At 41.2% G+C, this 14,233-nt stretch overlaps 1 protein-coding gene across 1 annotated transcript in view; it reads left to right on the forward strand.

Moving 5' to 3' along the window:
* The window catches only part of MOB1A (MOB kinase activator 1A), a 37,159-nt gene extending 22,926 nt beyond the window's left edge, over window positions 1-14,233 (forward strand). The window contains exons 5-6 of the mRNA XM_004696099.2: window positions 9,116-9,279; window positions 10,557-14,233. Of these exons, the coding sequence (XP_004696156.1) occupies window positions 9,116-9,279; window positions 10,557-10,634 (242 nt within the window). The 3' untranslated portion in view covers window positions 10,635-14,233. The remainder of the gene's footprint in view (window positions 1-9,115; window positions 9,280-10,556) is intronic.

Here is a 14,233-nt window from a genome sequence, read left to right on the forward strand (position 1 = left end):
CCCGTTTGTCCCTATACAATGTATTGAGTATTCTTTTTCTCCCAATGATATGTGTACACAAAATTACCATCTATTTGGGGATCTTTTAATCTCTTTACATGTTCCTACACTTTAACATTTTGTAGTGCTGGTCTCCCTTTCTTGATAATAGAATTTTCACAGCCCTTCAAATATTGCTTTTTATTTCAAGTTATTTGCTTTTTCAAGGAACAGCATTTTATAAAAGTAAAACAAAAAATTTTATACTTTCATTATAATTGACTTCTATTTATATATTAATAGCTGCTTTCTGTATAATTCTAAATGCTCCTAGTCACCAAGTATATTTCTTTTTTTTTTCAAGTATATTTCTTTATTCATATCTTTTAGAGTTCTTTTATTTCGCCTTGTGAAGTTTTTTTTTTTTTTTGATATCTCAATGTTTGTTTGTTTTTTTCTTTTTTAACATTTTATTAGGGGCTCATACAACTGTTATCCCAATCCATATACACATCAATTGTGTAAAGCGCATTTGTACATCGTTTCTCAAAACATTTTCTCTCCATTTAAACCCCCGACATTAGGTCCTCATTTTGTGAAGTTCTTTAGTTTACAAAAATTCATGTTTCTTAAATTTATTCTTAAGCATTTTATGTGCTTTAAAAAAACTAGTTTCTAAGTGTTTAATGTTTTCATATATAGTCAAGGTGTTGATTCTTCTATAAAATTTAACTGACCATTAGACTCATTGTTTCTGTTAGTTTTTATTTGGCTCTCGGGGGTTTTTTAGGTATAAAATCACAGGGTATCACGGTCATGTTTTCCCTCTTCTGGTATGTGTACTACGTGTTTAACTCTTCGCTAATTGCATTGTTTAGTTCTTCCAGAGCAATGCTGAGTAACGGTGATGGAGACATCTGTGTTCTGTCTCAAACTCTTTGTTGCTTATCTAGATTTCCTAATTCATTGCAATGCCCATACAGAACTCAAGAGACAATATTCATGATTAAAGGTTCTATTAAGAAAATTAACAGGCAAATGAGAAAGATGCTCAGGATACAGTTGCTCTATCAGGACATACTACAAAGTCCTTTCAGAGTTGCTGAAAATTGCCCATAGGGCATGCCACTGTAAGGTTCAACCGGAAGTCAATCAGCTCAAGCCCCACAGGTCAGTAGCCTGACTCCCTGGATTAAGTGTCCAGAGGCTCCACTCTCCACAGTAAGCCTCAACCCGAAGGCACTCACCCTCATAGGTCAGCAAGCCCAGCTATTCCAATCACTGGTAAGTGCCCAAGCTAGCTGCCTGCCCAACAGCACTGAGCATTCCGTGCTCTGTGGGCCTCCACTCTGTCTCATCTTCTGGCTCCTGGTGTTGCTACTGCTGCTGCTCCTCTGCCGGTCCTCCGAGAGATGTCAAAGCTGTCTTCTGGATCAAGGAGGTCCACTCTACAGGGATCTCCTGGTCCAAAAGACACACCACTCCTGGCTCTTGCTGGTAGATTTCCCCCTCCTGCATCTCAGAGGGCTCATTTTATACCCAGCAGAGGGCAGTAACAATGTACCTGGTAGGAATGACTCACAGGGGCATGCCTTATCAGAGTGTTGAGACAAAACACCTTCTACCCAGACCCTTACAGGAAAAGGTCATTTGGTGGGAGCTAGAGACTAAATAACTCAGAGCCCCTGCACATCATTCTCATGTTTTATTTCTAGGCAAACAGTTCTGATAGCCTGCTATTTTATCATGGATCAGGAATCTTGTTTTTGGTTAGAGGTGTGTGGATTTTTTAAAATCCTATTGACAAAGTATCCTAATGTTTCAAGGTGCTATTACCAGTTTGATCCTATGTTGATAGATTTTTTTTTAAAAGCTCATTGCTTGAAGCAGACACCCCATTACTCATTAAGCTGGGCACCATCCAATTCTGGTCACAGTAGAGAATTGGCATTCAGAATCAGAACCTAAACTCAGTCCTCCAGATAAGCAATAGGCCCTTCCACCATTACTCTTCCCTCTCACCCCAGGGAATCACTAGTAAATGTTGGTCTTTGAACATGCACCTTCTTCCTGTCTCTCTATATAAGTGATGTTATAAAATCTTCATCCTCTTTTCTGCTCCACTTATTTCACTCAGCATGCTGTTTTCAAGCTCCATGCATGGTATAGTGTGTGTCAAGACTTCATGTCTCTTATTGGCTAAGTGGTGTCCGTTCCATGTGTGTGTCACATTCTGCCTCTGTAACCCTCCGTCCATGGGCATGCCCATCGGGCTGTTTGCAGCGAGTTCCCCAGTGATATCAGATGCTCTCACATCTTGCTGGGTCCTATGTTCTGTCTTCAGTTAGTGCTTTTTCCCACTGTACCATGTAAATTTCCACCAGCAAAGGGTAAAAGGTTCAAGTTTCCCCCACATCCTCAACATTTGTTGGTTGTTGTTTTTGTTTGAAAATATGGCTTGAGAAGACAGTAAAGAGTTACAGTGAAGTCTGCAAAAACCTTGAGTTGGAAAACCAAAGAGGAGGAACATGTGGGACATTTCCAGCTGAAAGAACTGAAGAAAAAAATTCAAATCCTGGGTTGCAATTTTGAAGGATTCTATGGGCAAAACATTGAATGATGCAAGACACATTAAAAGAGGAATCCACAGAGTAACTATCCCCAAAAGAATTGGTCGACACTCATCCATTTCAGGAGAAAGCGTGTGATCGAGAACCAATGGCATTAAAGGAAGAAGTCCAAGATGAACTGAAGGCATTGGTGAAAATCAAAGCTCCAACAATTGAGGAATACCGATTGAAATGTTTGAACAAGCTCAGGCAGTGCGGGCCTCACTCAATGTTTATGCCAAGAGATTTGGAAGCCAGCTACTGGCCAGCCAACTGAAGAATATCATTTGTACCCATTCCCCCAAAACATGATCAGACAGAATGTGGAAATTATCTAATATCACACACATAAAATTCTGCTGAGGGTAATTTGAAAACAGTTGCATCGGTACTTAGAGAACTGCAAGAAATTCAAGCTGGATTCATAAGAGAATGTGGAACAAGAGAGATCACTGCTAATTTTAGAAGGAGCTTGGCTGAAAGCAGAGACTACCAGAAAGATGTTCACTTGTATTTCACTGATAATGCAAAAACATTCAACTGTGTGTATCCTAAACAACTCTGAGTAACATTGTGAGGGATGGGAAAGGGTTTCATTGTGCTTAGGCACAAACTGTACATAGACTAAGATGCAGTCTTTCAAACAGAGTAAGGGAATACTGCATGGCTGAAGATCAGGAAAGGTGTGTGTTGGACCCTATCACACAGTATTAAGTCTGAATAATTTAAAAACAAACTTATTGCCATTGAGTCCTTTCCGACTCAGAGCGGCCCCGTGTAGCTTCCTGAGCAGAGAATCTTGATGAGAACAGACCTCATCTTTGTTCCATGGAGCAGCTGATGGGTGTGAACCCCCAACCATTTCTGTTAGCAGTTCAGTGATTACCCAAGCCACCAGTGATCCCTGCTGTGCAAATAATCCAAGAAGAACAGGGCATCAGGATTAGAGGAAAGCGTATTGATCACGTTGATCTGCAGATAAAGGTGTCATTTTGAGGACTGCGGTATGCTCTGATTCAATCCATGGTATTTTTCAGTCATCTAATATGTATGTGAAAGTTGGACAGTGAATAATGAAGAGTGAAGAATTGATTGATGCCTTTGAATTTGGTGTTAGTGAAGAATATTGAGTTCACCACAATCTGCCAGAAGAACCAGTTTTAAGATCTATCTTGGAAGAATACAGTGGTTTGCTCCTTAGAAGGATGGTGAGACTTTATCTTGGGCATGTTATGAGGAGGAACCAGTCCTTGAAAGGCCATCACGCTTGGTAAAGGAGAGGTCAGAGAGAAAGAAGAAGACCTTGAATGTGGTGACTGATACAATGTCTGCAGTAAGGGGCTGCAACATCAGTGATAGTAAGGATGGCCGAGGACTGGGCATGTTTTATTTTGTGCATAGGGCCTATATGGGCACTTCCAACCAAACTCACTGCCATCGAGTTGACGCGGATATAAAGCAACCCTACAGGGCATTAGAACTGCCCCTGGGAGTTTCCAAGACTAACTCTTTTCAGGGGTAGAAAGACCCATCTTTCTGCCAAGGAGCAGCTGGTGGTTTCCAACTGCTGACCTTGCCAGACTCACAGCCACGATGCCCGTGTTCCTCCATGGCACCCAGCAACACAAGCAACCAGTAGAAGCTCTTTCAGGAGAGAAATGTGTATCTGGTGTGACGCATGGTCTGTTTGTCAGTAGTCCGCCTTTCCATTCTTTCCTAGGCCTTTTGTCGTCGTCTTTACTGTGTATTCCCTGTACTTGAAAGGTCCTGTTACATTCAGGGAGGCAAATATGGCTCCTTTTAGGAAGGATAGGGAACGGTTTCACTGTGTCCTCTGTAGCTTCTCTAGCCTTCGTTTATCCACTTTAATGTCCTCCAGTTATTTCCCTCATTCAGCCACTAACTGTATCTTATTAGACAGAACCGTTCATTATTCATTTTCTTTAAACTGGTACCTTCAGGGTATAATTGTTCTTTTTCTAATCAGATGCACATTTGTAAGTTGTATTTACATAGACTTTTATTGTGAAAATCCATTTCTGACTTCAAGGGTACGTTGTTTTCTGCCTTTAAGTTTGAGTGAGAACCAGGCAGGTGAAGAGCTCCAGGGAGCAAGTGCTCTCATGCTTATGGCTCTGTGCTTTTGGATGACCTCATTCCGAATGGAATGCCTTTTCTACATGGGCACCAGGAAGAGCCTTAATTTTTTCCCCCCCATAATTTCAATTGTACATTATTTTAGAGGAAGTTTTTTTTTTGTTTTGTTTTGGTTTTTAAAGTTCATTTTATTGGGGGCTCTTACAGATATTATAACACTCCATACATCAGTTGTGTCAAGCATATTTGTACATATGTTGCCATCATCATTTTCTATATATTTACTTTCTGCTTGAACCCTTTGTTATCAGCTTTAGAGGAAATATTTATTAATCTCTGTGAGCCCCTCTAATTTCAGTTCTAGTTTTAAAAACTAAGTTCTGGGGAGTTTTCTTTATTACTGCTTTGCTGTTATTTTTTAAAATTCAGTAATTCCTGTGTCCAATCTGAGTTTCCCGGTTGTTTTCTAGATCCATTACCTTTTTATTCTCTCAAAGCAGCATTGTTTTTATTGACAAAAATTAAATTTATCTCCTTTTACCTTGAATATTTTCTTGAAATGTAAAATGTGTTCTTTTGGGAAATTCTGCACTGGTTTTCATTATGTTCTTTGCTGATTAACTTCTCCTTCCTTTAAACTATTGATGATGGTTTTGTTGCTGCTGATTGTAAAGTAACTATCCTATTGAGTAGTAGTCTACTTACTATCATTGGAGCCTCCTGGTGGTACAAACTGTTGTTGCTAATCAGTCCTGTGAGCCCAGGGTCAGAGTCAATACAACTGGTCAACAGTATTAGTAGCATATACTGTAAACTCTTGTATATGTCATTTTCCCTTGTTATTGCCAAGTTCCCACTTGGGTTCCAACTCGAAGTGACGCGGAGTACAACAGAAGGAAACACTACCCCGCTTGCACGTCTTCCTATGTTTGAACCAAAGGGCTTCCTCTTTTTTTCAGCACGCATGGTATTTCTCCATAATGTCATTAATGTATATGTTTTTATATTTTTAAGAATTTATATTTATCTTTTGGTGTGTGTGTGTATATATATGTATGTATATGTGTGTGTATATGTATGTGTATATATATATGTATATAAAAATCAGTTTAGTGGGGGCTTGTACAGCTTTTATCACAATCCATACATCCATCATGTCAAGCAGTTTTACATGTTGCCATCGTCATTTTCAAAACATTTTCTTTCTACTTGAGCCCTTGGTATCGGCTCCTCTTTTTTTTCTTGTAGCATATTTTTGTAATGGTTGGTTTTTAACATGCATGTGAAGGTCAGATTTAATAAAGCCACATTGCCAACTCACAGAGGTGTTCATGGCCACTTTCTCCATGACGTGATTTTTGGTATTCTGTAAATTTAAAACTCAAAATGGATAGAAGGTTGTATAGCTACTTTATCATCCCTTATAACTTCGATGAAAAGCGCCAGTACTCACAGTTTGTAAGAGAACACTTAGTTATGTCACGTGATGGAATGACCCGCCCAAGTGCCTTTTTGTAGAACAGATGAAAAAATGTATTTAAAATATACTAAAACAAATAGGAGGGGGAAAAAAGTCCTACATGTTGGGTGTTTAGCCACTGAATTCTAATCAGGACCAGAGAAGGGTCTCCTTGGGTGGGAATTTGCAATCTTTTAAGTGTAATTTTACCATGTACTACTGGGTTGGATGCAGGGCTTTAAACCAGTTCATTTCTATCCTTGGTTAATTAAGCCTACATTTTAACAAGATCCCCAAGTGATTCTACTAGATCAGTGGTTCTTAACCTTCCTCATGCCATGACCCTTTAATACAGTTCCTCATGTTGTGGTGATCCCCCAACCATAAAATTATTTTCGTTGCTACATCGTAATGTAAATTTGCTATTGTGATGAATCGGGTAACCCCTGTGAAAGGGTCGTTCGACCCTCAAAGGGTTGCATGCAACCCACAGGTTGAGAACTGCTGTTCTAGACGGAGGGTGGGAAGGAGAATTCTCAGCCAAGGGGTGAGCCGAATGAACGGACTTGAAGCCCTGGTTGGGTGGATGTTATATTAGCACCAGGCAAGAATAATCTTAGTGTACACAGACCCTTAGAAGTCACACCGGGTCAAGCACAGCAACAACTCACTAATAAGAATTTGTCTTTGCTACAAATGATGAGTTGAGTGGCTTTGCTTGTAGGAAGATTGGTGACAAATTAACCTGAGACCAAACACATTACTATCATTGAGCTGATTTCAGCTCATAATGCAATCCTATTAGAGATTAAGTACAAAGTGCTTTGTACTGTTGCCAAGGTTTTACATCTTTATGGGAGCAGACCCTCCCCTCCCAAATCGCCCCCCCCCAAAAAACAAGCTCAGTGCCACTGAGTGCATTTAGACTCATAGTGATCCTGTTAGACCGAAGAACTGATGCTCTCGAGTTTCTGAGACTGTGGATGGTTACAGGAGCAAATAGCCTCATCCTCCTTCCTCATTGCTGCTGCTGATTGTGTAGTTAGTAGCGAGTTGCCTAGCCCATTGTACCATGAGAGCAGTTTTTAAATTAAGGCGTGAGCATTTCCAAATTCTAAGATGTACTGCAGAGTTTTTCTAGTGGGAAAATGATTTTTAAAATCATAGTTGAACTGAACCAACCCTGTTCACACACGTGTGTGCTTGTACACACAACACCCTAAATGTTTACATTTTTTAAAGTAAGCTGGAGATTCTGGTGCCTGATTTTTGAACAAATCTTGATTAACGATGTTGGGAACCGAGTACACATTTGAATAAAACATTACCAGTGTGGGTTACTCTGTGTTAACAAATGGAAGATATGCCACTGATCGTAAGAGACTGCTTTTTAATGTACATACTAACAAGAAAATAAGCTCTGCCAACTAAGCTGTTACTCGTCATCAGTTTGAAGAACACTTCCTTGAAGAAATGTCCTGGTTTCAGAGACGGGAATTTGTAAAAGCGTATATCTGAAAATTGATCAAATGGATAACGACAACTACTGGCTGCTTCTCCATCCGCCCTTAGTCCTGCTTCCAGCCTCGCTGCCCCTGCGGATGCTAACCCTGCTTCTCTTCCCTAAGTGTCTGATGAGGGCTTTTCTCCGTCAGAGTCTGTTCGGTTTGTCAGTGCACAGAAGGACACGTGAGGCTTACTTCCTACTTCTTGAAGGCTCGCTGGACGGTGAGGGCAAGGAACGGTCAGTAGAAGACCCAGCTCAGGAAAGCACGCCCCTGAGCTCCAGAGTGCGTTTGAAAAGGGAGAGGGGCCTCACAGAGAAGCAGCAGCTTGCAAGCACAAGCTATACTATAGTACAAGATACTCAAGATTGGTTGGGGATAATTTTTTTTTAAAACATTTATATTAGGGGCTCATACAACTGTTATTACAATCCATACACACATCAATTGTGTAAAGCGCATTTGTACATCATTCGCATTTGTACATCATTCTCAAAACACGTTCTCTCCACTTAAACCCCCGACATTAGGTCCTCATTTTTCCCCTCTCTCCCCACTCCACCCCCCACCCCCGGGGGATAATTTTTTAAAAAGAGGTATAGGTTTTCTTTGCCAATAGATCCCCTACCCCTACCCTCTTTTTTTTTCTTTTTCTTTTCAGGAAGTACATCTTCCTGTTTTGGACACTATTGATTTTCAACTCAGAACTACCCCATGTGACAGAGTAGAACTGCCTCATGGAGTTTTCTAGACCAATGTTCACATCAATAGAGCCCAGAATGAAGCTGGGTCTTATGAAGAAAAAAAAACCCTGAAAATTTGAGGACTCCGACTCTGGCTTTCCAGTGTGACTCAAAATACCTTTCACTTGTAGACAGTAAAATCATAATGATGTCAGGTTATTTGTCCCTCTTGCTTTAGGAGAGCTCTGTGTGTGTGCGCGCGCGCGCGTGCGTGCGTGTGTGTCCATCTCCCATGTGCACATGTATATGTAAGTTTATAATTTATATTTTATTTAATTACATTCAGAATATTTTTTTTGCATTTGATTTTAGCAAGAAGATGTCCAGTATTAAAAAGCAAAAATTAAGCTTGTTCGTGCTTGGGTTTGTTTTTTCCCCCTTTGCCTTAAAAAAATAAAAGTTGTATCTGAGAAGTCCTGTTGGCAAAGTAAGTGGGTTATGCTTTGTGCAGACCGTGAACTATAAAGTCAGCATCTCGACTCCACTGTTTGCTGTGCAGGAGAAAGGTGAGGGGGGCTGCCTGCTCCTGGAAAGAGACAGCCTCTAACATCCAGGGTCCTCCTGCTTGGTCCTGTGCCGTCATTATGAGTCAGAATCACCGCGATGGCAGAAAGGTGGTTGTTTGTCCATCTGTGGGTCTGTGTGTGTTGGAGTTGCTGTTGCTGACACGCCTAGACTTCTTGCTGTTCAATTAAAGACTAACAGACCTGTGCTTGCTTTCAGGTGTCCCGTTTCCCAAAAACTTCATGTCTGTGGCTAAGACCATTCTGAAGCGTCTTTTCAGGGTGTATGCCCACATCTACCATCAGCACTTTGACTCTGTGATGCAGCTGCAGGAGGAGGCCCACCTCAACACCTCGTTTAAGCACTTTATTTTCTTTGTTCAGGTGAGCGGCCCAGGGGGACTGCTGAAGCTTTGTGCTTGGATTGCTTGCTTGAGGAAGGAGCAACAGGCCGCCCACCTGTGCTTCTCTCTCCTCCCCAGATGCCTATTTCATTGGCGTTTACAGCAACCTAGCAGGGCTTCATTCCCATTGGATGCCTCTGCCTCTGGCTGTCCATGGCCCCCTCCCCAGTTAGGATCTGTCCTTGAAGGATGTGGCCTGTTGCCTTATAAACTCTTAGTTATAATGGGAACATCATTATTATTATCTTGGTAACCAAACATTTTCCATTTCTACAGTCTTCACATGGATAGCTCAGTGACATTAATCATGACCCACGTGTTACTCAGCCATCACTGTTCCCAGGTTTTATCCTCACCTTTAACAAGAAGCTTCCTGTCCCCTGAGCATTGTGGCTTTTCTTCCCCCTCCCTCCAGACCTACTCCTGGTAACAACTAGTGAACTTTGATCTCTGTGCAGTTACCTGTTGTAGATAGCTCACAGCCCTCGTGGTGTGGTGGGTAAGTAGTCCTCCACTGCACATTGAAGTCAGCAGTTCCAACCCAGTAGCTGCTCCGGAGGAGAACGAGGTGACCGCTGCAAGAGCCCTGCGGAGCAGTGCCACTCTGCCACTGATGTCCAATGACCACGACGGAGTTGGACATCATAAAATACGTACCTTTTGGTGACTGACTTTAGAGTACGATCTTCTCAAGGTTCATGTGTGACAGCCTGTGTCGGGAGTCCATTTCTCTCTGCCTTAGGAGCAGTCCATTCAAATGGGAACTTGTCAAAGTAAAAAGAATTCATGTCATTTGAAAAAGAAACCAGAGATTATAGGACTCTGAGCCTACAGACATATAATTTTACAATGTATGCAAGGCATAGCCATCTCTCTCTCAGTAGAAAAACCTTGTAGCTTTATATACAGTACATTTGCTTGGTGTATCTGTGCGCGGTAGTCTTAAATGCTACGTGTGCATATTAACTAAAGTAAAGGTCCACTACCCCAAAAGTGACACTGATCAAAGGTTTGATAGTTGGTTTCCAGATCATGTCTGTGCATATTATAACATAGATGCACATAGTTTTGATTTTAATGGTTTGCGCCACGAGGGTCATGCTGATATGTATAGTTGCTTATGTGCTCTACTCCTACGTTTTAAAAAAGGGAATGAAAATCTTGTTTTTAAATGCTTACAGAGAATTCCAAATAATATTTAAAGAGGTTCCATTTATAAATAGTTTTCATTTTTAAATTTTCTTTTTATGTCTTTAGGAGTTTAATCTGATTGATCGGCGTGAGTTGGCACCTCTTCAGGAATTAATTGAGAAGCTTGGATCCAAAGACAGATAGACTTCTGTCTCTGCTAGAGCACAGTTACCTTCTTGCTTCATCTACAGCTCGAACTGTCTCGTTGCAACCTCCTATAGGACTAGTAACACAAACTGAGAACACGGATACAAGACACACCATGTCTCTCTCTACTGAGAACACTGTCCCAAAGGTAGGCTGGCCTGGTAGCATCAGAGTGAGACCTTAGGGGCCCAGCGGACTCTGCTGGTGTGTGATCACTCCTCCTTATTGTCACAGTGTCACCTTGGGTTGTGTTATGTGATGATTAACCTGTAGTTTATTAGTTTCCTTAATTCTGTTTACTGAAGAAAACTATGTATTCTGTTTCAGGTGACAGCATAATGGATATTAAGAATTTCTACCAATAATTTATTAACAAATTTCCAGAACAAATTTCTTAACAATACAATCTGATCCGTTTTATTCTGTTTCTGTTTACAAATAGAAAAGGTATTTTTAAGTTTAACATTTAGAAAGGAAAAAAAAAGTTTAACATTTAGAACATTTGTGTCACTTTGGTTTAACTTTTAAGTTTAAATTTGTATGCTAGTGTTTTTATAGATAAGACTGTATGTTTGTGTCTATTTTTTTAAAATCCATGCTTGCAATTTAAATCATATAGCATATGTGGTATGCAAACAGCCAAAGTTATTTCTAAAATGACTATTTTATATCTCTATTAAGGATTTTCGTAACATAAACACATCTTAAATTGTTAGGAGTTCGTGTGTGTTTGATAGTTTTGTTTAAAGTTTGTAAGGATGATCTTACAGATTTATTTTGATATGTTTAATTCCATTTAAGTTTAACGTGTAGCTTTTGACTAAAGGAAAGAAAGCTTTCCAAAAATCATGAAACTTAGGTTTCAAAACCACTCTGTTCATGCTGTGTCTCAAAGGCCTTCAAATTCCAGGCAGGCAAACAGAAGAAAGTACTTGAGTAATTTCACGTTTCTTTCGTTCTTTTTTTCGCTCACATCTTTGCTTTTATCATGACTTGACAATTAATGATAGTGGAGAAAGGCCCTCCAGAGATGGATTGACACAGTGAATGCAGCAGTGGGCTCAAACGAACCCTTGTGAGGACGGCCCAGGGCTGGGCACTGGTTCACACTCTTGTATAATGGGCTTGAAGCACCAACGACACGCACAATTTCATTCCAAGAAGGGCAACTTCAAATCACAACAAAAACACGAAGATTCACGTGTTTTATAATACAGTGAAAGATTTTGTACACTGCAGTGTGTGTGTGTGTGTTAAAATGGAATAAATTTTTAAAAAACCCTTCTGTTTAAAATAAAAGTGATTTGAGTCACTGTAGGGGTGGTATCTTGACTTAACTGTCCTTGAAGCAAAAGATGAGCTTATTAGGATAAAAAGAAAATCCCCACTTTAATGAAGGAGGAAATGACTTGTTTTTGTAGCAAAAGTTGAGCTTATAAATGTCTATTAGGATAAAAAGATTCCCACTTTAATGAAGGAGGAAATGCCCTTTCCTCATTTGGTTCCCAGGATTTCACTAGCTCCAGCTGACTGTGAACTCGGTTGAGGCACACGTCTGGTGGGGGCTCCCAATTGGCAGAGTTGACTCGCCAGCATTCTGCGTGTCGGAGCTGAGGGCTTGCAGGGTGCTCCCGGCCTCCTCGCAGCCCGCTAACAGATCCGAGAGTAAAAGTTCTTCTGTTTAATTTTTGTTTTCCCTATCTCACTAGACTATGGAGAATGGAGAAACACGCCCTATAATAATTCCGCAACAGTAAATTCTTTATACAGAAATGCAAAGGAAATGAAGCATTTCATCTAAATGCGGTCAGAAGCACATAAGATTGTTTTGAGTGGATAATCCCTTCTAAGAAAGAAAAAGCCCCGTGACACCTTCCAGACACGTGTGAAGCTTATACAGAGGCCCTTGTTAGCCGCTGTGCGCGCGCGTGCATATGTGTAGGCGGATCACTCAGAAAAAGGAAGCAGGTGTTTAGATGCCGCCTCAACTGGTACTGTCCACTTGACATTCAGCTTTGTTGGCTTTTGTTTCTTTCCCTCTCTGCAAGCAATGAGCTATTTCAGAACTCCGGGGACTGACTTTCCTCATCATTTCTAACTATTTGAGTATTCTCACCAAAAAAGTTTTCTCCCGTGTATCATAAGAAATCCTCCCTCTCTCCATGACTGAGCTCCCAAACGAACCAAAGACGGCCACATCCCAAGACGGCTTGCTGATGGGACACCGATCAAAAGTTGGTCGTTTGAGATTTAAAATCCCACCCACCCCTTTTATTAAAAAAATTAAAACATTATTACAGGGTTCTCAAGCCAAACAATGCTCTGAACATAGTTCAGAGGGTCAGGGCAGGAGGAGGATTTGGCTGAATAAGGAGGCTGGGCTGAGTGATCACGTACCAGTCTCTCTTTGGTTCCCTCATTTGATCTCACTCCAGTGCTCAAGGTTAGTGCAAACCCAGGGCCCCTGCTTCCCTCCCCCTAGCTAACCCAGGTCCTCACCTCTGTCCAGACCGGACCACAGGCATGCAGTGGAGAGTACTTGCTAAATTATATGGTTTATGGTGCTTTATTTTTCAGGCCCTTTTTTTTTTAAGTAAAAACTTTAAGACAATGATGTGTAGACTGTTTAAACATCAAGGCTTCCTTACCACAGTTTTTGTACTGACAGCCAAATATGTCCTTTATTCTTCAGATTGTGAATAAAATTATGTCAGTGGGCTGCCCGCTAACAAAGTGTTTCATCCAAAATTCCGAGTGCCCGGGCTTAAATTTGTAGCTACTCCCTGGAGAGATGCACACACGCCTGTGCTCACCAGGAAGGTTTCTAGTAGTGCCGGGCCGAGAGGGAAGAGCCCTCTTTGTGACTTGAACTGCTGCAGACATGGCTGGGGCCTGATTCTCTTGGTGTGCACCCTGAGCAGTGGGGCTGTGCTAGCAACCCAGGGAGCTTCTGGAACGTAACAACGCCGTTACCTCGTCAGCATAGCTCAGGCCGCAGAGTATGTACAAGTCTAGCCATCTGCTTCCAAGCAGCCCACCCTGCTTGTCACAGGCAGGGTCTCCTGTCAGTGAGAAAGCTGCTGGCTGGGACCCCAGGCCTGAGCACCTGCACCAGGGGCATTGGTCTTCCTGGCATTCACGCCAGCGAGCAGATTTGATTTTTACCTTTTTTGCTTTTGGCAAGGTGGGGAAACAGTCCTTTTCAGCCTTGTGTTTTTGCTACTTCAAAAGCCAGCCTTAGGGACAGTATTACCGGTGGTAGCAGTATTTTGTTGAAATTCACGTGCATTTGCTCTCATCACATTCTGCTCCGAACAAGTATTCTGTGAATCCAAAGAGGTTCCCAACATGTTACCTGGAGACTAGCTGTACAGCCACCTCCTGTGTTTGGTCAACATCAGAAATGCTTTGTATCAGTTAGTCTTGGCTACCATCTGAAATACTTGTAAGTGTTCTTTACATAAAAATGTACGTTGTACTTTTAAACTTTTTAGGGGCTTTGTCTATTTTTCTAAGTTTACTGTATGTACTTTTAAAGAAGTATTTTGTATCTACTTTTGTAACTGCATTGGAATAAAGTATATTGAAAAAATTGA

The sequence above is a fragment of the Echinops telfairi genome, unplaced genomic scaffold (genome assembly GCF_000313985.2).
Source record: "Echinops telfairi isolate 266 unplaced genomic scaffold, ASM31398v2 ScPeMD7_9;HRSCAF=40, whole genome shotgun sequence".
NCBI classification, from domain to species: domain Eukaryota; kingdom Metazoa; phylum Chordata; class Mammalia; order Afrosoricida; family Tenrecidae; genus Echinops; species Echinops telfairi.